General features: G+C 37.8%; 2 protein-coding genes and 1 pseudogene across 5 annotated transcripts in view; all 3 read right to left on the bottom strand.

Moving 5' to 3' along the window:
• The window catches only part of TXNDC15 (thioredoxin domain containing 15), a 39,415-nt gene extending 23,336 nt beyond the window's left edge, over positions 1-16,079 (bottom strand). The window contains exons 1-2 of the mRNA XM_055554034.1: positions 15,976-16,079; positions 22-147 (exon numbers count right to left, since the gene is read on the bottom strand). The gene's annotated coding sequence lies outside the window, so the exon portion shown is untranslated. The remainder of the gene's footprint in view (positions 1-21; positions 148-15,975) is intronic.
• LOC129642399 (uncharacterized) lies at positions 2,655-2,773 on the bottom strand (annotated as a pseudogene).
• On the bottom strand, positions 11,888-27,250 carry C1H5orf24 (chromosome 1 C5orf24 homolog). 4 transcript variants are annotated; one of them, XM_055554079.1, is made up of 3 exons: positions 25,449-27,250; positions 15,976-16,405; positions 11,888-14,257 (listed from the first exon to the last, which is right to left on the bottom strand). In XM_055554079.1, exons 1-3 carry the CDS (start codon positions 25,476-25,478, stop codon positions 14,217-14,219), a joined length of 501 nt encoding a protein of 166 aa, XP_055410054.1. In that variant the 5' UTR covers positions 25,479-27,250; the 3' UTR covers positions 11,888-14,216. The 4 variants fall into 4 exon arrangements, with proteins under 4 accessions (XP_055410054.1, XP_055410039.1, XP_055410043.1 ...); XM_055554064.1 differs by having other exon boundaries at positions 11,888-16,405; XM_055554068.1 differs by lacking the exon at positions 25,449-27,250 and adding an exon at positions 21,738-22,031 and having other exon boundaries at positions 11,888-16,405.
• Between the last annotated feature and the right edge of the window lie 104 nt (positions 27,251-27,354).

Below are 27,354 nucleotides of genomic sequence, written 5' to 3'. Positions count from 1 at the left end.
AAGTTTTGGAAGTATCCTTACAGCCAAGTCTTCCAAGCAAGAATCACTGTGCAGGGAATTCCCTGGTGGTCCGGTGGTTAGGACTCTGCGCTTTCACGGCTGAGGTTTCAGGTTTGATCCATGGTAGGGAAAATAAGATCCCTAAAGCTGTGTGGCAAAACAAACAAACAACAAAAAACAACTGGATATCAGTGGATGTTCTTTTTCTTTCTCTGATCCATTCATCACTCCAGATAACCTTCAGAAAACATGAAAGTCAAAGGACTATCTTAGGATATTGCCTGATGTTCTGCTGATTCAAATAATAAAATACCCAAATCAATGGGCATGTTTTACAAATTAAAATATCCAGCATCTTCTCTCATTTTATTAAGATACTTTCACGTTAAAAGGCCTTTCAGAATGTCTAACAAAAGTTAAAATTCTCATACTAAAATGTGTCAGGTGGTGGGTTAAATATTATAGTTTAGTCACATATCCCATATTATTCTAGCAATATCCCTGACATAGACATGATATACATTTTTTAAATGAAAATAAAAGAGTAAGTAAGTAGCCTAAGTTCCCACAGTAAATGACGGAGCTTGAATTTGAACCCCAAATTAAACTGTCGGTATGCCAATTACACAAATGCATTATTCTCATTTAATTCTCACTACAAACCCATTTCTGGGGCTTAGAAAGAATAAGCAAGCCCCAGAAATGGGTTTGTAGTGAGAATTAAATGAGAATAATGCATTTGTGTAATTGGCATACCGACAGTTTAATTTGGGGTTCAAATTCAAGGTCATAAACTAATGACTGGCTGTTCAGGGGCTCAAACCCAGGTCTATCTCTAAATCCAATGTGTTTTACTACAAACATAGAAAGGAAGAGAAAAGTAACATATTACAAATATCAAACTGCTGCTGCTGCTGCTGCAGAGTCGCTTCAGTCGTGTCCGACTCTGTGAGACCCCGTAGACGGTAGCCTACCAGGCTCCCCCGTCCCTGGGATTCTCCAGGCAAGAACACTGGAGTGGGTTGCCATTTCCTTCTCCAGTGCATGAAAGTGAAAAGTGAAAGTGAGGTCGCTCAGTCGTGTCCGAGTCTTCGCAACCCCATGGACTGCAGCCCACCAGGCTCCTCCGCCCATGGGATTCTCCAGGCAAGAGTACTGGAGTGGGGTGCCATTGCCTTCTCCAAAATATCAAACTAGGAAGATGAAATAAATAAGTTACTGAAATAGGCAGTGAGGGCCTTGGAACAAGACTTTACCAGTAGTCAGTATATCTATTCCAAATCAAGGTTCAAACTTTTCACAAAGGCTAGATGAACAATATCTAGCTTCATATAAGCAAATTGCAACAAAAAATATTACTTTGTCAAATGTCATGAAGAGAACAAATCTGTATCCAAATACTTCTAAGAAGCTGATGTGGGGTGCTGTGGCAGAGGTGAAGGGGAGAGAGAAAAACATTTAGAGGATGCTTTAGGAGAACTTCCCTGGTGGCTCAGACAGTAAAGCATCTGTTTACAATTCGGGAGACCTGGGTTCGATCCCTGGGTCAGGAAGATCCCCTGGAGAAGGAAATGGCAATCCACTCCAGTACTATTGCCTGGAAAATCCCATGGACAGAGGAGCCTGGTAGGCTACAGTCCATGGGGTCCCAAAGAATTGGACACGACTAAGCGACTTCACTGTCACTTTAGGAGAACAGGAAACTGGCAATTGTACGGTAAGACATCTGTGTGCGGAGGACTATAATTTGAAAACAAGAGTAATATGCTTAGCCATATTTCATTCACACTTCTGAAGTCTGCTCAAAGGGATACCCTAGAATCTAAAATTTGCTGGGAACAGATCTCAAGCCAGATGTTGTACTTCAAGCTAGTGTCCCGTTTTGTTTTCCTTGCACATTCCACCTAGCTTTCTTTAAATATCCTTTGTTTATTAAAAAAAAAAAATTAAGTAATAGTATCATTGTAAGGATTCTTTCAGTTTAAATATTTTGTAAAATAGCAATTCTTGAAAATGAAGAAAATTTTTTCAAAACCCATACATCCTAAAATTCAAGGTACAACACACCCTTCCCTAAATTGCCTTGCTAAGTCAAAAGATCTTTTTTTGTGAGTCTGGGACATCTTGTCACATCAAAATGCAAGAAAATAGATGAAGAATACTAGGGTTATGCCAAAATGATCGAGGAGTCAAACTAGCTCCTACTAGTCAAAGATGGAACAATTTGAGCATAAAAATGAGTAATTTCAATAAAAGGAGAGGCATGGTACACGTTAGAATCCATGAATTCATACTGATTAAAAAAAAGCTTTTTAAACTTTTAATGGATCAAAATTATTTCCATGATTCTGTTTCTATTTGGAAGTAGAGAAATCATGACTGACTAGTTTCCCTATCACTTCATGAGCTAGGTGTTCTTACTATGCTATCAACCACGTTAGGTCCTGCTGTCTCTACAGTGAGGCTCATTTAGGTCAAAGCAGCCAACCAATACTGAGAATGCAGGGCTCGGAAGTCTCCAGTATCCTCAGCAAGTGACCATGAAGAGCGCATGCTCACCCTCTGTTGCTAAAATGGAATAAAGGAACTTTTAGGAACTTACTGATCTGCAAATAAGTATGGTTTCTTTCTTTGCCTTTTTTTTTTTTTTTATTAGTCTACAGTATCTGTTATTCCCATGCGGTCTCCCATCCAAGTACTAACCAGGCCTGACCCTACTTAGCTTCCGAGATCAGATGAGATCAGGCATGTTCAGGGTGGTATGACCATAGACTGCTTTTGTTTTTAATTGAAATGTAGTTGATTTACAACATTATCTTAGTTTCAGGCGTACAACATAGTGATTCAATATTTCACAGATTTTATTCCATTTAAAGTTATTCCAGGACTTGCCTGGAGGTCCAGTGGTTAGGACTCTGGGCTTCCACTGCAGGGGGCACATGTTTCATTCCTGGTGAGGGAACTAAGATCCCACATGCTGCATGGCACAGCCAAAAAATTTAAATTACATTAAGTTAAATTAAAAACAAAGTTATTACAAACAAAAGCAGAACACTCTTTGATATAAACCACAGCAATATCTTGCTCCACCTCCTAATGAAAATAAAACCAAAAATAAACAAATGAGACCTAATTAAACTGAAAAGGTTTTGCACAGCAAAGGAAATCATAAACAAAATAGAAAGACAACCCACAGAATGGGAGAAAATATCTGCAAACAAAGTGACCAAAAAGGGATTAATCTCCAAAATATACAAACATCTCATGCAGTTCAATATCAAAAAACAAACAACCCAATTAAAAACTGGGCGGAAGATCTAATGAGACATTTCTCCAAAGAAGACAGATAGCCAAGAAGCACATGAAAAGATGCTCAACATTACTAATTGTATTAGAGAAATGCAAATCAAAACTATGAGGTACTGCGTCACACAGGTTAGAATAGCCCTCATCAAAAAAATCTACAAATAATAAATGCTGGAGAGGGTGTGGAGAAAAGGGAACCCTCCTACATTATTGATGGGAATGTACATTGGTATAGCCACCATGGGGAACAGTAAGGAAGTTCCTTTAAAAACTAAAAATAGAGCTACTGTATAACCCTGCAATCCCACTCCTTGGCATGTATCCAGAGTAAAACATGGTCTGAAAGGATACATGCATCCCAATGTACACTGAAGCACTGTTTACAACACCCAAGACATGGAAGCAACCTACATGTCCATTGACAGAGGAATGGATGAAGACGTGGTACTTATATACAATGGAATATTACTCAGCCATTAAAAAGAACAAAATAATGCCATTTACAGCAACATGGATGGACCTAGAGATTATCATACTGAGTAAAGTCAGAGAAAGACGGAAAAATATCACATGACATCCCTTATATGCAGAATCTAAAAAAAATTGTACAAATTAATTTCTTTACAGAATAGAAACAGATTCATAGACTTAGATAATGAACTTATGGTTGCCAGTGGGGGAAGGATCAGGGGAAGGGATAGTTAGGGAGTTTGAGATTGACATGTACACACAGCTATATTTAAAATGGATAACCAACAAGGTCTTTTGTAGAGCACAGGGAACTCTGCTCAATGTCATGTGGCAGCCTGGATAGGAGAGGAGTTTGGGGGAGAATGGATACATGTATATGTACAGCTGAGTCTCTTTGCTGTCCACCTGAAACTATAACAGTATTGTTAATTGCCTAGACTCCAATATAAGATAAAAAGTTAAAAAAAATCCAGTGCAAAACTTCAAAGATAGCATCAAAATCATTCTTTCTCTGTAAGTGTACTTAAAATGGGTGAACTGTATACTTAAAATGGGTGAAATGTTTTGATATGTAAATTATACTTTGATAAAGAGACAGCAATTAAATAATTTTTAAAGTAATTATTGGGAAATTAGGACAAAATTTTTTTTTTTGGCTGTGCTATGCAGCTTGCTGGATCTTAGTTCCCCAGCCAGAAACTGAACCTGGGCCCTAGGCAGTGGAAGCAGAGTCCCACCCATTGAATCAACAGAAAATTCCCAAATTAATACAATTTTAACACTGTCTGGATATTTGGTGATATTTAGGAATTATTAAAGTGTAATAATGCTATCATGTGTATGTGTTTTATATCAGTTTTAGATAAATGTATTGAAATATTTTAGGAAGACATGATTTGGAGAACTTGCTTCAATATAATTGAGAGGGAAAGAGAGTGGTAGGGATACAGATTTTTTTAAAAATAGGTCTTGAATTTTTAATTACTAAAGCTTGTTGACAGCCACATGGACAGTGATTATACTCTTATTTTTACTAAGTTTTGTCTAAGTTTGTAATTAAGAAAAAAATTTTTTAATTATGTATTTATGGCTGCGTCAGGTCTTAGTTGTGGCACACAGGATACTTCATTGCAGCGAGGGCTTCTCTCTAATCGTGGTGCGTAGGCTTGCCAGGTGTGGTTCTCGGGCTCAGTAGTTGTGGCGGGTACACTTAGCTGCCCCATGGCATATGGGATCTTACTTCTCCAACCAAGAATCAAGCCCGCACCCTCTTCATTGGAAGCTGGATTCTTAACCACTGAACCACCAGGGAAGTCCCAACAAATTTTAAAAAATAAATAAACAGAATTTTTACAAACTCTTCTTGTGTATGTACTGTTTTTGTTATAGGTCCACAGCTACTCCAAAAAAAAAAAAAAATCATCAGTTTCAGTTATCAGCCATTCTGCACCTGGCATACTGAAGATGCATAACACTTTGTAGTTATTATTTGTTTCTTTATGTGACACAGGGAGAACAACAGCCATGTAAGTAGCCCTGAACATGATTTAAAAGCCAGAGTCATCACAACTTATGACCTCTTATCTGATACTTCTTTTTATTAAGTTACTTTCTATTGAAGTATAGTTGATTAGCAATGTTGTGCTGATTGCTGGTGTACAACAAAGTGATTTAGTTATACATACATACTTTTTCATATTTTTTTCCACTATGGCTTATTACAGGATTATCTGATACTTCTGAGCTTATAGAGAATAAGCACAATAACCAGTTTTTCTGTCGAAATTCCTCTAAAAACAAGCCTAAAGAGCTTAGGACTAAGCAGATGGGTTGGAGTTTCACTGGCTCTGTGCTAAAATTAAGTAGCTAATTTGAGAGATAAAACATGTTAAAATATCAATTCAGAACAAAAAAAAATCACATTACATGGTTTATGTTCTACATATTAAAGCATCTGTTTTCTAGTATGGGTTCCTAGAGGAAACGGACTTATGTTCTGTTCAGCATGTGAGCTGCTCTTAATACATTGTAGGGGAGATGCTCAAGTTACTAAGGTTGTTGAATTTATTAGGCCAGTTGAAAGCTGGGGAAAGGACTAATTAAAATGGCTTATTTTAACCTAAAATATAATAAATTCTTTATGTTCAAAAGTGGTCCTCACACCTGTTAAAATGGCTATTATCAAAAGGACAAGAAATAACAAGCATTGGAGAGGATGTGGAGAAAAGGGAACCCTTGGGTACTGTCAGCGGGAATGTAAACTGGCGCAGCCACTATGGAAAATAGTGCAGAGGTTCCTCAAAAAAATTAAAAATAGAAACTACCATGTGATCTCACAAATCCACGCTGGGTATTTATCCAAGAAAATGAAAACACTAGCACTCCCATGTTCTTTGCAGCATTATTTACAACGGCCAAGATATGGAAACAAGCTAAGAGTTCATCAATAAACAGATAAGACACAATATACTGAAATAGTTATCTATATGTTTATCTATATACAAAAATATTATTCAATCATAAAAAAAGAGTATCTTTCCATCGGCAACAACATGGATGGATCCTTGGGGTATTATGCTAAGTGAAATACATCAGACAGACAAAGACAAATACTGTATGATCTCAGCTTTAAATGGAATCTATAAAAGCAAAACCAAGCTTACAGAGAATAGATTGGTATGCAACAGATTGGTGGGGGGTAGGGTGTCCACTAAATAGATAAGTGGAGTCAAAAGGTACAAACTTCAGGTTATAAAATAAGTAATTCATGGAGATGCAATGTGCAACATGGCGACTATAGCTACTTCTGTACTGGCGGCTCGGTGGTAAAGAATCTGCCTGCCCACGCAGGAGACACAGGTTCAATCCCTGGGTCAGGAAGATCCCCTGCAGAAGGAAATGGCAACCCACTCCAGTATCCTTGTCCGGAAAATGCTACAGACAGAGGAGCCAGGTGGGCAGAATGGGACACAACACAGTGACTAAACAACAATTGCATATTTGAAAGCTGCTAGATCTTAAAAGTTCTCATCACAAGGAAAAAAAGAACTCTGCAGCTATGTATGGTGATAAATGTTAGCTAGACTTAGTATAATGACCATTTCATAATATATACATATATCAAATCATTATGTTGTATACCTGGAACTAATATATCAACTATCCTTTAATTAAAAAAAAGAGCAGTTCCTTTGGGCCCCACACCTTCCACCAACAATAAAAACAGTATTTCCTATCATCTACAGAGGGATAGATCTTGAGCTATGTAACAGCTCGATATAGGCAGAGGCCATCTTAATTTGTCATATGTACTTGACTTGGATATAGTCTAACTACTGTCCTGGTGGCTCAGTGGTAAAGAATCCACCTGCCAATGAAACAGATGCGGGTCCAATCCCTGGGTCAGGAAGATCCCCCAGAGAAGGAAATGGCAACCCACTCCAGTATTCTTGCCTGGGAAATCCCATGGACAGAGAAGCCTGGCAGGCTACAGTCCATGAGGTCACAAAAGACTCAGATACAACTTGGTGACTATACAACAATACTCTACCTAACCACGTCTCCTATGTGTGCATGTGTATGCACACACTCTCACACTCCATAGCCGACTTAATCCTATGTCACCACTTATCTTCAACTCCTCTCTTTCCCTCATTACTGATACCAAGTTTTATTAACTGCCTGTTCCAGGTCATCACCTGCCCACTTCTCTTTCCCATTGCCCGATCTTAATCAGAGTATCTCACCCAAATGAGATTTTACCACTGTGCCTGCCTCTGATTCCTCATCCTCCAAGCCAACCTAAACTACGAGTGTCATTTCCTTATTTAAAACTTTCTAACGGCTCACCATTGTCTTAAAAAAAGAAACTCTGATTGTCGGGCTCTTCTATGATCTGGTCCATTTCATCTCCTCTCAGCCCTTGTTCACCACTCCCACTCACCATACACAATAAATCGTTTAAATATCATGCTTACATATATGTGTGCATATGTTGTTTTTCCTGTCTCTAACACTCTCCTCCTCTCACACCAATCTGTACTCATCTTTCAGCTCTCAGCTTAAACATCATTTTGAGTATTCTCATAGCCCCCTTCATTTGTCTCAGAAATACTATTCATCGTATTTTATAATTTTCTACTTGTCCAAATCTTTCATTAGACACAAAGCAAGTCTAGTGTACTCAGAAGAGTGTTTGACTCAATGACGGCATGCTGATCTTCAGTAAATTAACAGTTTTTAATGACAGCTAATAATGATTTAGACTAGCTTCACAACCCTCAATTTGGTTTCCTGTCATCTGTAAGATTTTTGCTTCTTAATTCTACTCCAACCTCAGCCCACAACCTTTACTCACCTATAGGGATGTTGCACTAAAATCCATTCTCTTCTTGCATAACTAGACCTGGCTTCTCAAGTACAGACTACATTTCCCCAACGCCTCTTAAGGCTATATGTATTCCTGTGATCAACCTACAGTCAAAAGAACATAAGAAGTTACACAACTTATGGCTTAGGTTTCCAAAGGCCATTCCTTCAAGGGCTAAAATGAAAGCTACTGAGTTATCTCAGAAGCCATGTTTTGAAAATGGCAAAATGTGAACCCAGGTCTTTGAAAGACTGGATGGAGGACAGCACAGGACTCTTAAGTGGTGAGAAATATGCTTTATCAGAGCCACAGCATTTTGGAATCTCCTTGTTACTACTTTCACTACCCTAAGGCCTAATACACAGAATACAGAGAGGCAGATGAAATGGGAGACTTCAGATTTTCAGCAAAATGACATACACCTAATAAAGATTAAAAATTCCAATATAAAAAATTTACAATGAACCCAGGGTCATATACAGAAAATAGAAATTTTTGAAACTAGTTAAAAATATCTTAATGAGAAAGAACTGACATTTATTTGAGACAAATTAATACAATCAACAAGTAAAAACAAAAGACAAGGAAAAGGAACTTTTTTTTTTTTTTGAAAAGGAACTTCTGTGTCTGTGGTGTCCGTAGGTAATGTGCAGCTAGGGTAGCAACTAGGGTGACTGACAGTGTACTTGCAACTTATTCCAAAAAAAGTTAGGCCAAGGATAATGGGGCAAATGACAGACAACAGACCACAATCCAGCTTCAGAGGTCACAAACCAACACCAGGCAGGTCAAAGACAAAATGGGCAAATTCTTATGAAAACACACCACGCTCATATGAAAATAAATGCCTAAAAGAAGGAAGATCTTAAAAAGATTTTTGAAGATTTAAAAACTTTATAAAGATTTTAAAAGAGTCATGAGAAAAACGACAGAGAAAACTTAAAAAACAACAACAAAAAGGCCCTGTAACTCTCCTTGTAAAGAAGCTGCTTTAAGAGCCCGTAGGTTCTCAGAAAAGAATTTTAGCTACTGGCAAGGCAATAAGATGAATGTATTAGAATTCCAGCCACATTTATCTATTTCAGGGCCAGCACAAAAACACCTACTACTAAAACCAGAACACCAGCTTTAAACTTACCCAGTGGTGAGCAGAATTTTAAGAGCTCCAGTTCTACACAGGTTCAGATGCTGACTCTTATCACTTACTGGGTGTCTTGACTCTGGGTAAATTACTTAACCTCTCTGAGATTCAAGTTTTCTTACCAGTAAAGGGATATTCCAACTCATTTAGCACCTTCGGTAGAACTGCAATGGTTTAATGAAATAAATCATGTAAAGTATTTTTTATGGCAAGCATGTACTGCTGCTGCTGCTGCTAAGTTACGTCAGTCGTGTCCGACTCTGTGCGACCCCACAGACGGCAGCCCACCAGACTCCCCCATCCCTGGGATTCTCCAGGCAAGAACATTGGAGTGGGTTGCCATTTCCCTCTCCAAAGAATGAAAGTGAAAAGTGAAAGTGAGGTCGCTCAGTCATGTCCAACTCAGGGACCCCATGGACTGAAGCCTACCAGGCTCCTTCATCCATGGGATTTTCCAGGCAAGAGTACTGGAGTGGGGTGCCACTGCCTTCTCCGAAGCATGTACAAAGAAGCCATTATTACTGTACCCACTATTCTTTCACTGTAGTAGGCTTTTGTATTTTGTTTTTTAGCAAAAATTTTTACTTGGCACTGACTTCAAAACAGCTTCAAGTTTAAGTGTGCAACCTCTTCCCATGGTATCATCAAAAAGGCCACACTACAGTGTACCTACATTTGCTAACAGCTTACCAAAGAATTTAAGTCACTTCACCTCTGCCACTCTGATAATCTTAGAGAAATCAGGTATTAAAAGTACCTTTTACTTCACAACATATCTGTGATGCGTATCTAAAAACACAAATGATATTCTGATGATGAAATCCTTATCAACCCAGAACAATGAAATCTGGGAGCTTGAAAAGGGGAAATGCACGGTGCCAACAGCTCCCCTTTCATTCTCACATGCCTAGCGACAACTGTAACACTGCAAATGTTTGTACCAGTGTCTAAGATTCTGTTATAAAGCTACCAAATGTCAATTGCTTTATATTTTTTAAGGGTTGTTCATGATTCTCACTCTGGCAACTGTTGGAATAAAAACCAGGATATTACTAATATTCATGGCATAAACTCTAGGTCTAGGTAGTGAATGCAGACAGTCTTCTCTTCAACCTACAAATTTTCAATTAGATGACTTTTTCAACTGAATAGGATACTGATTTGCTGACAACTTGCCAGGGAATGAGAATTTTGGCAAATACAAACACAATGGACAAATGAATTTTTTATTATAAAACTATACAAAGAGCTATACAAAAAGTGGTGGAACTATAATTGTTGGTGAACAGTTAAGTAAGTGACCCTCTGGGCCACAGTAAATGATCCACACTACGATGGTGTAGGAACATTTTCCTAGATGAGGAACAGTATACCTAATAAAAAACACATTACAAGTAAAAGGACTTCAACAACTTGAGCAAAGTATACACATAATCACTTGTAAATGTAATTTGAAGAATGTTTTTTTAAAAGCCATCACTGGACTTCCCTGGGGCCAGGGGTTGATTCTGTGCTTTTACTGCAGGGGGTGTAGGTTTGACTGGTCAGCCAAGTTCCACAGGCCACTCAGTGCGGCCAGAAAAAAAAAAAAGCCATCACTTGCTTGGGTTTTGAAATTCAGCTTCAAATTTTATCTGTTGTTTCCTACTCCAATTTATCCTTCTTAGATAAGGAGGTGAGCAAACTTTTTCATAACAGAGGGAAATAATCAGTAAATACTTTAGACTATGCAGGACTTATGTCACAACAATTCAACTCTGCTACTGTAGTCAAAAGCAGCCAGAGACAACTTGTAAACAAATGGGCATGGCTAGTCCAAAAACAGGCAGTGGGTCTTGGTTTGCCAACCTCTGTTTGAGATGATCTGTATGATTTGGAGAAAGCGGAAAAGGTAATTATATATTCCTAATTATATATTGAATAATTAGGATTGAAGTATTTTTTTATATCTCCAATATTTGACAGTTATAAAATATGCACATGCTGCTATCCCTAAGGTTAACAATAAAAAATTAGCCATGTTTAATATCTAAACTTTTTAAATTAAAAGGATCAATCACATTTAAATTTAAGCCTTTAGGGACTTCTTGGCAGCCCAGAGTGGGGGACATAGGTTTGATCCCTGGTCGGGGAACTAAGATCCTATACACTACATGGTGCAGACAAAAAAGAAAACAATTAAGCCTTTATTAGAACCATTAGTCTGAAGTATCTTGATAATTAGAAGAAAAGGAGATTCATTTATAGAAGTTTAAATTACAATTATATAAATAATCACTATTTTGAAAAAAAAAAAAAAAAATAGAAAGGCAGATTTTAGGAATCACAACCCAACGAAAATACAAAATTACCAATCATAAAAGAGGTTTTAGCATTTACTTATTTTTTTATTTTTACTTTTTCAGCTGCACTGCACAGCATGTGAGATCTTAGTTCCCTAACCAGGGATCGAACCCACACCCACTTGAACTAACCCACTCCTGCTCACAGTGGAAGCACAGAGTCTTAACCACTGGACTGCCTGGGAAGTCCCCAGTTTTACCATTTATAATTACCCTACTTGGAAAATACTCTGCTAAGAAATAGAGTAGTAAACACAGTTGGTTTCGAAGTAATGACTTTATTAATAAATATACATCCATATGATGATGTAGATACAAATCATGAACACTACTCCATTCCCATACACATAATTGCACACGAGTAGCTCAAGTTCATGGACATAAAAACATACACAGTATCTATTCAGACTTTTTACAGCAGAGGACAGCGTGCTTATATCAGTTAATTGGTAATTATTTTCTCCATAATTATCTGTGGAAAAATGAAACTGAAACTAAAAGAATCAAAGTGGTCTGATTACTATAAATCACATACTTGATTTACTGTAGCATTAAATTTTCCAAAATTAAATACATTATATGTGAGAGAACAGATTTATCTACTTGGGGGGAGTAAGGGGAAAAAGCAAAGGAAAGATTTAGATACATCCTAGAGTTTAACAGCATATAGTTAAGATATAATAAAGAGAAAACCATAATAGCATCAAAACATATTATGTCAAAGGGGAAAAATGTTTCAAACAACTGTTGTGAATTTTTATGTTTTACTATATAGGGATCATAAAATTTTACTGCATATATAGACCATGACTGAGAGTAGCAGTTATTGTCAACATCCCCTGAATTGTTCTTTTAAAGCTTCTTAGAATATAAAAGTTGGTTGTTTGTTTTTTTTTTCATTTAGCTCATATATTGGCTTTTCCTACATTGTATGAGTCACCTTTAACCTAATAAATGGACCCAGATGATTCCTTTTGCTCCTTAATTTAAAAAAAAGTTACTTATTTCATGAAAAAATACATGTAAATTCACACAAACATCAGTTTGGAATTAATATTACCTTTACTACCTTAACAGATGCTTCTTTTAAAAAGTAAATAAAAAATATAAAGAAGTTTTTAGTATAACTGAAACACTGATTTTTAAAACATCTCCAAATATTTAAAATTAACCAGATACCTATTTTTTTCCAATACAATGTGCTAATTTTTTTTAATATCCAGTGCAAAACTCCAAAGATAGTATCAAAATCATCCCACACTAAAGATTAGTTATGCAAAGTTATATCTGTCCAAAAATGAAAATTTCATCTGTATTAGCTCCTAATATGTTGATATAAGAATAAATAAGGCATGTTAAAATATTTTTTAAAGAAAAAAGTAAAGCAAACTTACTTGAATAGCAGATCATTTTCTGACCAACAGTTTAAATATAGAATAGTGAAGCCTATTTTGTGAAGAACAGAATTACACAATATAAAATTAGCAATTTACCTTTCAAGGAACAAGTATACAGTGAGGGGGAAAAGCCAGTTTTCCCCAAATGATTACATTAAAGTATAAGGAATTGTTTAACATGCTATTTCAGTGTTTATCATGACAAGAGACAGTGTTACAAAAGATGCACAACATAGTCTTTGTAGAGAAGTAAAAATATTTTCTATGTTAAGACTTTATTCATGTTATCACTTAGATGTCTTTCTCTTCAACATGGCACCAATAAACTGTTCACAAGGAGAAAAGGAAATAGAATAAGAAGATGCTCCTCAGTATACAGATCTAATACTCCAGGTAACTTCTCATAAAACAGAAAATTCAGCTTTCTAAATGGGGTTATCCAATCACTTTTTTTCCTGGAACACAGCTCCTGATATTAATAAAACACTGTTATGGACATAACTTCCTTTAGTTGATCTCACCATTTCATTAACTTGTATATAAGATTCATCATACAATAATACATCTGCTTTATCTTCTGACACACAGCACAGCACCACTGAGTAGATGTGCTGGAGGATGGAGAAACGGGAGGGGAACAAGTGTAGGAAAATGCAGCGAGAAAGGGCATGTTTAACAAAATCAGGAAAGAAAACAAAACTGAAAGGGAAACATCAAATGGGCACACTATGAAACACAATCACAACCAAACCCTTGACTATGATATATATAATTCTGTGGGAGAACATGAAATTAAACAACTGCTTTCAGGAATTCAAACGAGGACTTCTAAGCAGCCAACTGCTAAACATCATCTTCAGAAACAACTGAATGACAAATACATGATAAAAGTGGATGGATGAACACATGAATAGAGATGTAAGCATCTGTGTGTGTCAGAAGTTATACTGTTCTAAGTAGATTTATATTAAAAGTTTTGTATTTTAAGCTTCTGCAAGAAGAAACTGTTATAGCAATTTAGCTGCCAGAATGTTACAACTAATTATGTAGTCATCCAACATTGCTCTCTATGGTTTGTGCAAAGCTAAAATTGTTGAGGTCACTGTCTTAGAAGCCAGTGCGCACACAGTCCCCACATAAAATGCAACACCTCTTACTGTAAAGAGCAGCATAAAGTCCAGCTCTTTGTGTCAGGCATCACTGGAACACCTGAAGGCTTGCTGCTTTTTTCCTGATAAAAAAGTTATGAAACATGACATCCATTTGCAACCAGAGTTTGCATTAACTGAGAGCAAACCCAAGCAACATAATATGCGCCCTTTGAAAATTTTAATTTTCAAAGATTAAAAATCTGGGGGTCCTGCAAACCTACATTATAATTTCAAAGGCATTTAAGCTCACAAATACATACACAGTAACTTTAAAATTCAGTGGAATTTTTTTTTTTCAAATCCAAAGTTTATAATAATCTGTTTTATTTAGATCAAACTCAGAATAAATAAAAATGTATATTAACAAAGACTGCTTTCAAAAAGAGGGACTAGAGATATCCCTCTGTCCCTTCTATACATGTCTGCCCAATGTTTTTTTTCTTTCCTATCTTGCTTCTAAAGCAAAATCTGTTGGAAAAAATTTATTTTGGATGAAGTGGTCTCATTAGAGCTACGATGAGATTTTTAATTAAACTAATCAACATATTTCTTACATGTTTCATGCATAGACAGATTCCTATTTCTTAATATTTGGGTTCTGACAGTCAGAAAACTGCATCTTGTTTGTACCAGTTTTACAGTCTACCATTCAATCTTTGTCCTTTGGTAGATATAGACCTGAAACCACAGTAAGTGCTAATGCAATGGGACAATTTATCAGAAACAATTAAAAAATATTTTTTAACAAATGAACATTATTAAACAGTGTTTTAAGCATAATGCTTTACAACTAAGTATATAAAAGGCAAAATGTATTAACTATAGCAACATGCAGACCTTAAGTATATTTCTTTTTCTATTATATTAAATATGCTATTCTCAGAATGCATTATATTTCACCAAAAATGTACTGTGCAGTTTTTATTAAAAAGTTTAATTTTTTTGTAAATATGAATTGTTTGTAGTGTTTGGTATACATGCTCTTAGGCAATTAAAAAATACACAACCTAAACATGGCTGAAAGGCAAATGCTAAAGAACTTTTAAAGGAATAATGGTTAAATCAATTAATGCCATGTAGATCAATAAATAAGAAACTGTTTAAACCTAGAACATTAAAAATAAGATTTTTAACATATGAAGTCTATGTAAATGCCAAAGCATATATCTGTGTCCTGTCTCATGAACACAAATGTTACCAAAAAATACCCTCCAGCCACTACCTCAAGTAATCCTGAATCATTAGTTTGCTTTGTTCCATCAGTTAAAAATACCTTAGATATTACCTTTATTATATTGTAAGCTAACTTCACAAACTAATAGGTATAATGGTTTCAATTATGTAGCACATAAAGCATTTAGAATGACAAAAAAATAGTAATGAAATGAGATACAACCATAACTCTAAAGCAAAAGCAAAAATGATTTAGATAGGTGTTACACTTGAACCTATGTACAAATACAAAGCCACTGCTTATGCCTTGAGTGCATCCGTCAGTATATGACAGTTTCTGAGCAAAAGCAGGAAAAAAAAAAAAATCAAATGGGAAAACAAATTTGGAAAGCCCAGGCCATATCATGTATGTCAAAATAAAACCAAGAAGCTTTGGGATTATCTACAATCTTCCTCCTAAACCTGGCCCTCCTTTCCTGCCTCATTCACTCATTGGGTGGCTTGATTTCGCTGCTGGTTTCCTCCACCCCATGAACAGCTCTACCATGTATCATAGGGTAAGGAAAAGCAGCAGTCCCACAGCCATAGCCAAGATCGGCAAGACGGGATAGAGCTTTAATGCTACCTGGAGGTCTCCCTGGGCTGACTTTGTATCCTGCAGCTTTAGTTGTACCCAAAGGTCTGCCTGGACTTGTTTTAAATCCAGCCGCTTTGGTGGTTCCCAGGGGTCTGCCTGTGCTGGTCCGGTATCCTGCTGATTTGGTGGTTCCTGAAGGCCGGCCACGCTTACCAGATCGGTTGAGATTTTTCTTTTTCTTTAGTTCATCTTTTATCTCTATGCTTCTGCCACCTGCAGTCTGCAAGTGTGTTTCATTTAATGGGTCTTGCCTCTGACAAACCATTGGTTTGTGGCTGACTGTGTGGCTGTATTTATTTTGCTGGGAGGAATATATGTCAAACTGATCAGCAGCTCTCATGGCATCTTCATTGAGGCAGGAAGGTTTGCCAGGCCCACAAAAAGCTGGATTACTGCTGGCAACAGGATGCATCATTTTCTACCAAAAATAAAGGACAAATATGCGTAAATACACATATAAAAATACATATCTGAATGACAGCATTTAGTGGGAAAACAGTCAGTCTCCCAACAACTATGCAGGCTCTCTAAAATTAGCTGACAGGCAGAACTCCAGACCACTTATAAAACAAACACACACACACATCAGCAGATTCAAAGATACTTCTTTTTTTTCAATTTAATCACCGGTAGGCATAAATGCCATGCAAGATAACTAACACTAGTACTGATTTAGTAGTCATAATGTTTTCTGCATAGGAATTAGAAAAGTGTGTATGCAAAATCTGTTATATGTAGGTTTTTCTTTTCTAGATTAAGTCCGAAAAAAGATAATAAAGATAAGAACTGTTATTAATATGATACTTTTTTTTTTCTTTAGTTTCTTTAACATTCTTAGAATGTCTCCCTTTGGCCTTTGATTATATTTCCCACATGTATACTTCTGATCCAGCCAGTTTTCAAAGGTGGATGCTTCTTCAGCATTATCATTATTTATTACTTATACAAAATCCTGAGTATATTTTACACTGTATAAAGACAGAATGTGCCAAAGAACACAATCTGTTGGCCGTAGGCACTGACTCCCTTCAAACTGTTCTATCCAAACAGGAGGCAGCACCAACATAAAGGGTAAACAAAGGTTTCCATTAGCTAAAATAAGTGAACATTTATAAAACAACTGAAGCTTATACTAAAAAATATGTGTAACAATCATAATAAAATACTTTTTAAAGTGTGGTTATCAAGACGAAATGCTGAATATTCAACACTGCTTTGTCCCTTGGCCATAAATATGACATGAATCTTTTCCCCTTATAAGAGCTCTGTAACTAACAGTCCAACGACTCTATTTTGTCTGTGAAACATCCCTGTAAATTGTTTTTTATTTAAAGGCCGTAATATGACCACCACAATGACAAGTCAGCTTTAAATAGCCACATCATTGAGAAACACAGAAAAAGAGAATCTATACAGACTACAATATTATATTTCAATGAGGTTAAAAAAAAAAGACATGGGTTTTAATTCATATTTAGAAAGAGTCACAAATGTCTATAAAGGTTCAGCCACAAGTTGTTAGATATTTGCCTGTACCTTTCATAAATGTAAAACTGCACCAAAACCCCAGTTATGAAAATAGTTACTCCAAGAGGCTAAGAACATATAATTAATGTCAGCCAAAACCACTGCAAATTTATTTCAATCATAAACCTAAAAGGAAATGGGAATCAAGTCAAAGAACTGAATTCAGTTACATTACTAAATATTTGCTAAAAATCAACAGATATAGAGCCATTTTCCAGCTAGCTTAAAAATCTTCACTATGAAAGAAAAACATTTACAATGAGAAGCTACTTGTTTATGGCAGAGCCTTATAGATCTGAGAACATAAAACAAGACTGGAACTAAACACAAATATTAAAAGGAGTAATTCCTCCCTCATTCCCCAAGCATAAAATGAGAATGAGGTTATTAATTATCATTTCATTTGCTCAAATTCTAATTTCAGATGAGAAATAAGACTTCATCAAGATATGTTCCAAATGTAATACTATTAATTGAAAATTACCAGTTTTTGAGATCTTCTACGTGCCAGGTAATAAGTTTGGCACTACATTTCAACTCTATCATCACTACAACTCAGCTTTATGAGGAACATACTATTAGCTCTATTTTAACTTCAAGCAACTTGCCAGGGTCACACATTAGGAAACAGTAAAGCCAAACACAAATTCAGATAATGTGACTTTCGAATCAACAGGGTTTCTTCATAGGCACAGTTATTATTTGAGTCAGATAATTCTTCAGCTAGGGTGAAGGTGGGGGGATGTCCTGTGCATTTTAAGATGCTTAGCAGCATCCCTGCCCTCTACCCACTGCACTCCCTGGATGTCAGTTTCTATACCCTCCTCTTTTCCCTTTCAATTTGTAAAAACCAAAATATTCTCCAGACATTGCCAAATATTCTCCGGGGAGGGGGTACGGGGGACAAAATCTACCACCCATCATGAGAATCACTCAGCTATACTAAAATGAAAACACAAAAGTCAATACAAAATACTTCTGCTGAGGACTTTCCTAGTGGTCCAGTGATAAAGAATCTGCCTGCCAATGCAGGGGACAAGGGTTTGATCACTGGTCCAGGAAGATTCCAATGCCATGGGCATCACAGGTACTGAGCCCGCACCCTAGAGCCTGTGCTCAATAAGAAGTCTGGGCACTGCAGCTAGAGAGTAGCCCCCTCTCTGGCCATAACTAGAAAAGGCAACAAAGATCCAACGCAGCCAAAAATAAACAAATAAATACTCCTGTCAAAATTTTTATTCAACTCTTAAGCTACTACCTCTCCAAATATCCACAAAACCTTTCTATTGATAACATCTACAACATCTAAATCAAATAGATTTGTTTTCCAAACTGAAGAAAAGCCATCGTTGGAATTTGTGAAGAGACCAACCACATTCCTCTTCCCTACAAATTATAAACTAATTGAGAAATATACACAGGACTTAGATAGGAATCAAAATACTACTTTATTGCCAATAAAACTGGACTAGAGACCACATGCAAATACAAAGAGAAACACACTAGACCTCTGAGCAGACTGTAAGAGAAAAAGTGATCCCTTTCTCTTTTTTCCTGGTCATGCCTTGTGGCTTGGGCCACACAGTGAAAGCACGGAGTCTTAACCACTGGACCGCCAGGGAATTCCCAAAGCGACTTTTCAATTTTATTATTCAGAAATCACCCTGCTGAAAAGCTCTAGTGTAAACAGCCAGAAAAGTACCAGTCCTCTTCCACAGAAAGTACTGTCAGTAAAAGGAGAAAACGGTTTTTTTCCTACAATCTGTTGCAATGTTTTATAGTTCATGCCTTTTAAGTTGCTATCACTAACCTAAACCTTCCCTCTGGACCTACTTCCCTTAGCTTCATTTTCTCTTAACATATCAGAACATTCATCACTATTATTCACTATCAGGATATATAGTCTCAGCTTACATTATGTTTAGGTTTTCAGAAGCAAGATTCTGCCATATATCCTTTATTCAGACACCAACACTGTTCAACCAACATTGAAGAAAAACACAACATTTAAAACAGTAGACAGACAAAAAAAAAAAATCCACCCATCTTCAACACCTTTAATCTTCTCAGGAATGTATGCATTTGGTTTGTATTATGCTTTTTTAATATTTAATTTATTTATCTGGCTGCTCCTGGTCTTAGTTGTGGCATGTGAAGTCTTAGTTGCTGCGGCATGTGGGATCTAGTCCCCCAACCAGAGATGAAGTTAGGTCCTCTGCTTTGGGAGCACTGAGTTCCAGCCACTGGACCACCAGGGAAGTCCCGGTGTGTATTACGTTAATTTACTTCTGATACAGCTCATTTTTAATACAGGGCCAACTCCATGCAAAACAGTATTCTAAGAACCAGGACACAAAACAGACAGGAGTAAAGTTGTTTATCCCAGGAAAGACAAGAAGATACTTACTTAAAAGAAGATTTCTAAAGACTAGTTTAGAAGGGCTCTATATTTTCCTTCCCCACTAACACCAAAAAATCAGTACAATTCTCTCCTTACACAATAATTAACAAGCTGGAAAAGAAATTTACTATGACTGTTACCCATGTAAACAGTTACCTAAAAAAAAAGAAGTAAGAGTTAAAACCAATCCTTCTCTACTTTCAGGAGTCAACTTTTTAAGATGGGAGTCAGCATCATTAGATCCTTCTGTGCACAATCGTCATACACATAAACATACAGTGGCAGGTGCATGTTAAATCGATATGTTTGTACATAGTATGTACACATTCAAGCTTTAATTGTACACTTAACAATGCCTCCCTGGTCCCAGTTCAGGGCTCACCAGATAACTGTTCTTTCTTGACTCTGGATACTACAGTAGAGAGTTCACTGAAAGCAATGCAGGCCTCATTTCTTAAGAGAGTTAGAATAACTACTACTGTAACTACTACATTTCTAGAAAGTTTGAACTGAATGAAATCCAAGAATACAGAACCAGACTGTGAAGACTAGCAAATAATTTAAAATAGTTCACTGACTATAAGGGAATCAACTAAGAGCTTCTATATATTTTAACAATGACTAAATTAGAATTCTTTTTTCAAATATTTGTTTGGCTGTTCCAGGTCTTAGTTGTGGCATACGCGAACTAATTCCCTGCCCAGGTATCGAACCGGGCACGTGGAGTTGAGAGCATGGAATCTTAGCCACGGGACCACCTAAATCTGAATTCTTAAAGCATATGCTAAAACTTGCCATCCCTGAAGTTGTTTTACTGTGCATTTAACCCCGGAAGTCTTTTCGTGAGCTATTCTTTACGAAACAATTCATTTTCCTTCTCCTGAATGTAGCAGTCATTATTGCCAACATAAAGAACTACAACTATTTTTAGTAACTTCAGAGCGTATTCATTTTTAAACATGGAGAAAATCGTCCTTTCAAGAAATCCAAGTTCCGCTCTCTTCTAAAGAGCAAACACGTAATTCTCAGAGGTTTATTTCATGCCATTTGGCTTGTAACAACCATACAGAATCATACGCGATTTCATAATTCTAAATAAAAGTACATTTGTGAGCGACTTCACTCAGAAAATCTATTCAGCAAAGGCTAAAACAAATGCCAGTAGCCATGCACTCTGCCCCACCACGGAAAGTTTTGATACTAGAACAGAACATAAATAACGGCCTTCTTTGTCTTCTTTCTCCTCCTTAATTGTGCCCCACTGCGCAGTTTCCCCGGTGCCGGAATCCTTATTTGACAAGAGACGTGTAGAAATATATTACCTGTTGTGCCCGAAAGCGTATTTATTAGTGTATCAGCAATAACAACTTTGCAGGAGATATACGCCCACACTAAAGGGCTGTGTAGCCTCCGATAATCAAATTGATAGCCCGCCGTCGTGCACCCGGAGTTCTGCAAGCTGCACAAGTCACAGGCTACTCCATCTAGATGTCCATCTCGAAGTCGGCAAGCATTAATTTAAAGTGGCGGGGAGAGAAGTGATTCTGACCTCCCGAAGAAAAGAAAGGGTGACCCCTCCCCCCGCCCCAAGAGGAATTTCCCCCCAATAATGGCTTCAAGCCCAGGGAAGAGCAGGCTACAAACCGGGGCCCCTCCTCTCGCTCCGGGCTAGGCCAGAGCCCCTTCTCAGGCGCGGGTCGGAGACCTCTTCTCACCAGCTGGCTAGGCCTTCATTCTGGCCCTCTCCTTGCCTTCTCCACGAGCACCCGCCGCCCAGACTCTGCCCCCGGCCCTTCTGACAAACCCCCGCGCGTCTACTTACCTCAGCCGCTACTAGCCCGGCCCCTCAGCGTGCCCAGGGGCTGCCCATCGGCTGGAAACCTCACGCTGGCGCCGCTCCTTTCCCAGCCCGACGCCTCTATACTGCGCTGAGAGCCCGAGACGGACGGAAAAGCAGGGAGGGCGTTGGCGGCGAAGTGGACGCTGGTTTCCAGCTCCCACCGCAGCCACCGCTCACAGATCTGCCCCGGACGCAGGAGGAAGAGGCCGCCACAGCCCCGTAGAGCGAGGTGCGGCGTGCGCGAGCCCGCCAGTACCGCGCACGCACACGCACGACGCGAGACCCAATCTCCCGCCGAGGACCAGCACGCAAGCCTGGGGAAGAGTAGCCCAGGGAGCCTGGCTGCGCTTGCGCGGCAAGAAGACGACAGGAGGCGGGGCTTAGGCCGGAGCTCCTTAGGCTCTGGTGCAGATCGCGCTCTCAAAAGGCTAAAAACTTCGTGGATTTCATGGCACTTCAGTGATACTGGATCTATTACTGACCCCATTTTTCAAATTAGAGGACTAATAAATGGTGGAGCTAGCATCCTTTGGCAAAAAGATTGCCTTATTGTTCTAGGGGCTGCCCAAAGTACATTGACAGGACAAGCCTAAAAGTTACTTATGGATGGGCAGGGTGATGTCTCCACTTGGAAATATTAATAAAATGGGGAATATTCAAATAATGAGGTGTTTGAGCTCTCAGTCCTAGGATCATGTAATAATGAAGTCTCATTTTGTGAGGCTAACTTTAAAGGTTAATAGTGTTTTTATGTCCATGATCTCCTCTGAATTACCATATTCTTCATTCCACCATCACAGGAAGGAATAAGACAGCTAGTTCGCTTACAAGATCTCCATTTATGTAGCTACTGCAAGATTTCTGACTTATGGGTCACCCCATACAAGCCTATTTAGCAAACGGTATTAGTTTCCCCAGTTCTTCCGTCGGTTAATTCAAAGATGTCAGAAAGGGGAGGATTTAGAATTAGGAAGGCTGCTGTGCGGAAGATACATATTTTTAAAAGCATGGTTGTTTTATGTTTTAAAATATTTTTCCCAGCCATGCCAGGCTGCTTCCAGGTTCCTAATTCCCCAACCAGGGATCGAACTCAGACTCAGCAGTGAAAGCGTGGAGTCCTAATCACTGGACCACCAGAGGATTCCCAGGAAGGCAATTTTTCTGACAGTGTGGCAAAAGCCAGAGGCAGGTACTTGACCCTTTTGCCCATGCAATGAACACTGTTTTAAGGATATAATTCTTATCAATGACTTGTACCATGAGTCAGCATTTGGCCCAGTGGTGCTGCCAGTAGGAAATAAAGGATGAGTAACAACTTTTCTGGGTGAACACACAAGGAGGAACATGGCAGGCTACAGTCCATCGAATCACAAGAGCAGGACATGACTTAGCGACTAAACAAGACAACAGCAGCAACAATACAAACCAGGAGGTAAACCAAACAGAGTACACAGAACAGGCAAGCTCAATCATCTTCTGGCAAGCAGGGCTCCGTAACGAGATTCGAACTCTCAATCTAATTAATCCTATAAAATACTAGAAAACAGGACTGATCATACTAGTATTGTTCACATATAAAAGAAAAATACCAACATAGAAAACAACTAAAACATATACATGGATTTTAGGGCACATGAAGTAGCCTTCCAAAGACTTGTTAAAAACAAGTTTTCTCTAATCAAGATTTCTTTTTTATTCTCGAAAGGGAAATATAAGAATGCACTGTAGTGCTGCCATACCATGACTTTTCCAGATCCTTAATTTTTGTAAATTTAACTTTCAACCAAAATGGCATTTGTACATAAAACCAAGAAGAAAACATGTCAATGCCCTGGTGGTTCAGTGCTAAGGACTCTTGCATTGCTGAGGGCCTTGGTTCAATCCCTGGTAGGGCAACTAAGCTCCCCACAAGTCGTGAGTTATGGCCAAAAGGAAATTTTCGTACCAGTAAGGTCAAATGATTTGCAGGCCCAATGGAGAAGCAGACAGAGGAACATAGGAAGTCAGACATTCCCAGGTTTGGGACCTTGGACAGTGTGTGCACGTGCATGCCTGTGGGTGTATATGCACACATGCATACACACGCTCAGTCACAGCCTGCCAGGCTCCTCCATCCATGGAATTTTTCAGGCAAGAATACTGGAGCCAGGATGCCATTTTGTCCTTCAGGGGATCTTTCCCACCTAGACAGATTGTGTCTCCTGCACTGGCAGGCGGATTCCTTACCATTGACCTGCCTGGGAAGCCACGGTACCTTGGACAAGTCACTGCTTTTTCCAAACGCTTCCATATGTGTGAAATGAAGATAATGTCAAAGTGCTAAGAATACAGGACAGACATAGTCCCAAACCTCAAGGAGCTTATCTTCTGGTGTATCAGACAAAAATGCAAATAATCAAAATACAGTGTTAAAAGCAATGATCTGGTATTTTCAGATAATTATCTCAAGTTGGTCTTAATGAGGTACTATAGTACACATAACATGGTAGAATGTACAACTAGTGCTGAATATACAGGCTTTTTCAAGAGCATTTATCCTCACTTCATTTGTAAAAAGAGCACACTTAAAATTGTCACACTATTTGACTTATATCCAAACATTTCTTCTTCAAAAGTGTAAACCTGTGAAATACAATTTGGACTCAAGTCAACATTTTGCATTCCTTCTCCAACAGCCTCAACCTGGCCCAGAATAGGCCAGTCATATAAGCAAACCATCATGATAAATGGTGACTGTATACATGCGAAAAGGCCAATAAAGGAATATTCAAACAGAGTGGGAACCAGCTGCCACTTAAAGACCTTTCAATTAAAGCAACGAGTCTTCTAACATGCTATTCATTTGAACTGAAAGATATCTATAGGAAAAATGAATTTCATTTTCTAGATTTTAGTTTATCAGTAGTCAATGACTGTCCTTGCTAGTATATACCATATAGCAACACTGAAAGATATAGCAATACACAAAGAAAACTTCAGAAAATGGCCTCCCATACACCCATTGCAGTAAGAATACTAATTATTTAGGCACTGTTTTTATATGCTTTAATGATTTACATGTATTATTTCATTTCATCCTCACAAAAATCCTGAAATAGGTATTACTGTAATCTTTTATGTGAAAAAAAGACATTTTAAAGCATTTAAGCAACTTGTTGTCCAAGTGTCCCCCATATGTGAATTTACTTATAATTATGCATATGAACCATTATACTAAACTGTAATATTATCCTTGATATATCATGTAATAACATAAAATCTACTCAAAAAATTCAAAGGATGAGATTTTAAAAATGAAATACGAACAGAGGCTCTGGTATTTTCTCCTTGTTTTCCAATAGCTTACTGTGACCCACTTTGGAGACCACTGCTTTAAATAGCTAGTCAAAACGCATGAACAAAGCAAAGTGAAGACTATCAGTGGCTTTCAAATCTGAGTACGTATCACAGAATCATTACCATCCCAGACACACTTACAATAGCAACCCTAGACTTTTTTACAGTTACAGAGGAACTTGTGTTTTCTTTAAGGGCATCTCTCCCATTTTTCCATAGAGCTTTCCAAATCTGAGATTTAGGCTGAGGGCTGGCCTGGGGGATGGCAAGGATTCTTCCAGAAGTCTACAGTACAACTCTGGGAATCTCAGCTCCCAGGAGACTCCCTCAGGCAAAGGCATGGAAAGAAAACATTACCTTCAATATTACCTTGACACGGCTGGACATGGGCACCTGAGAGCCTCCTAGAAATTCAGGAATAAAGGCCAAGGACACTTTTAACACTCAAGGCTGCTGGAACTGCCAGGAGTTGACAGGCTGCAAAAAATCCACCTACTACCAAATGACATGCTTTTGCTGTGGACAAAGAACATTTTTCATACTGAATCCTCACATTTTCTTTACTCCAAATAAGTGAAATTGTGAAAACAGACTAATATCCAAAACACATTATTTCCCTATATTGAAGACAATTAGGATTTTCTTAAATTCTGCAACTCTAGGCTTTATAGTAATCCTGGTGATATCTGAGAGAGTAACTCTGAGTTCTAGTTTTCCAAAGGGGCTAGAACTTTTTTATTTCACATTTTTTTCCCTCCAAAAGAATTTGTTAATGCAAATTTAGAATGTCTTTTTAAAGGTCTGAGGTTCAACATCATGAACTTCTATAAGCTTATGCCATATCTGGAAGAGGACAAGGTCAAGAAAAATAATCATAACTAAATGTTTCACCTATCATGTGACTTGACAGTATGCACTTATATATCAGTTTGGCTATAAAGAACCAGAAAGGTGAGACCACTGATACTGCAGTGGGGACATGGACAGAACTCGTTTATTTACACTTTTCTTTCCATATTTCTACTTGGACTCCTGCTCAAATTAAATTATAAGTTGCTACAGAAAAAAAAAGGACCTTCAAATATCTGCAATTGGTAATATTGCAGATACATCAGGGAATCTTTACCTAGTAACAGAAATGCAGAGCTGGCCTAAGAGTACAGCATATGTTTCAATAAGTAATGTGTGAGATGCTGCTATATTCCAAGCCAAATGCCTCACTCCAGAGAGATTTTATTAAGGTTTTCTGGAAGTTACAACACCTAAACTGAGTACAATGTTAAGACATTCCCTCTACCTCTCAACACACATTCATTTGGTCTCTTTCTCTTTATATTTACACATATATCTTTTTAAAAGATTTAACTTCAGTTTTTCATGCCAGAGCAGAAAGCATAAAAAAAGTCAATAGATTCTGATTCTTATACAAAATTAGGTACCAAAATGTGAAGAACTGGAAGCTCCAGACTCAATTCTAAGAGGAAAAGGATTCTCATGGATCACGTTGGGCTAGCCACTCAGAATTTATGCCTGCTATAAGAACTCAGCATCTGTCATCTACAAATGACCAAAATGGGGCTAAATAAATAAAACATAGTTGTTTACCCTGAACTTCATTTCAATTACCATTTTCCCCTCAACTTCTATCTCAAACAAGTGCTAAGTTATCTGCCACTAAAGGACATTAGCTGGTGGTTTTATAAAGCAAAGCAAGGCATCATAGGAAAAAGAGGCCACACAAAACCAAGTTATAACTTAGAGGCTTTGCTCTCTAGGCTGTGATTTCTAAGGTGCTGGTGAATTATTTGGAAGTGGACTCCACAGCTGGCTTCATGGGATTTATAAACCCCAGGCATTCAAGAGCTGGTTCTGCTCAAACAAACAAAAACTTCTTTGCATTCAGGATCTGCCTCCTTCAAAAGAACTGCAGTCTGACTCCCAGCTGAACACCTTGGCATACCGACAAGGCTGGTAAGATACAAAATATATCAGATAATAAAGTGTCTGAAAGGAGTTGGAGAGAATCTAGCCATTATCATTTCATTCTGTATTCCCACTGTTTAAGAATGAGCATCACTATGATAAAACACCAACTGGCACATGCACCATTTCACCTACAGCCTATCTCATGCCAAATACAAACACCATCAAAGGTTAGGAGGCTTCTTTAGGAAGGTATTTTTGAATAGAACTATGTATTTTGGGTTGTGAGAATTTTTTAATAGAGTATAATACTTCTCTCACATGCCTAGCAATGTAAACA

Source organism: Bubalus kerabau, chromosome 1, assembly GCF_029407905.1.
Source record: "Bubalus kerabau isolate K-KA32 ecotype Philippines breed swamp buffalo chromosome 1, PCC_UOA_SB_1v2, whole genome shotgun sequence".
In the NCBI taxonomy this organism is placed as follows: Eukaryota; Metazoa; Chordata; class Mammalia; order Artiodactyla; family Bovidae; genus Bubalus; species Bubalus kerabau.
The sequence above is the reverse complement of the archived record's forward strand: the minus strand, read 5'-3'. Positions and strand labels throughout refer to the sequence as shown.

Bases quoted from the DNA above. Each gene is read 5' to 3' on its own strand.
- C1H5orf24 (XM_055554064.1), bottom strand. From the start codon at position 25,478: ATGTCCAGCCGTGTCAAGGTAATATTGAAG. The intron at 16,406-25,448 runs GTAATGTTTTCT...TATTTTTGGTAG, and splicing joins GTGTCAAGGTAATATTGAAG to AAAATGATGCATCCTGTTGC.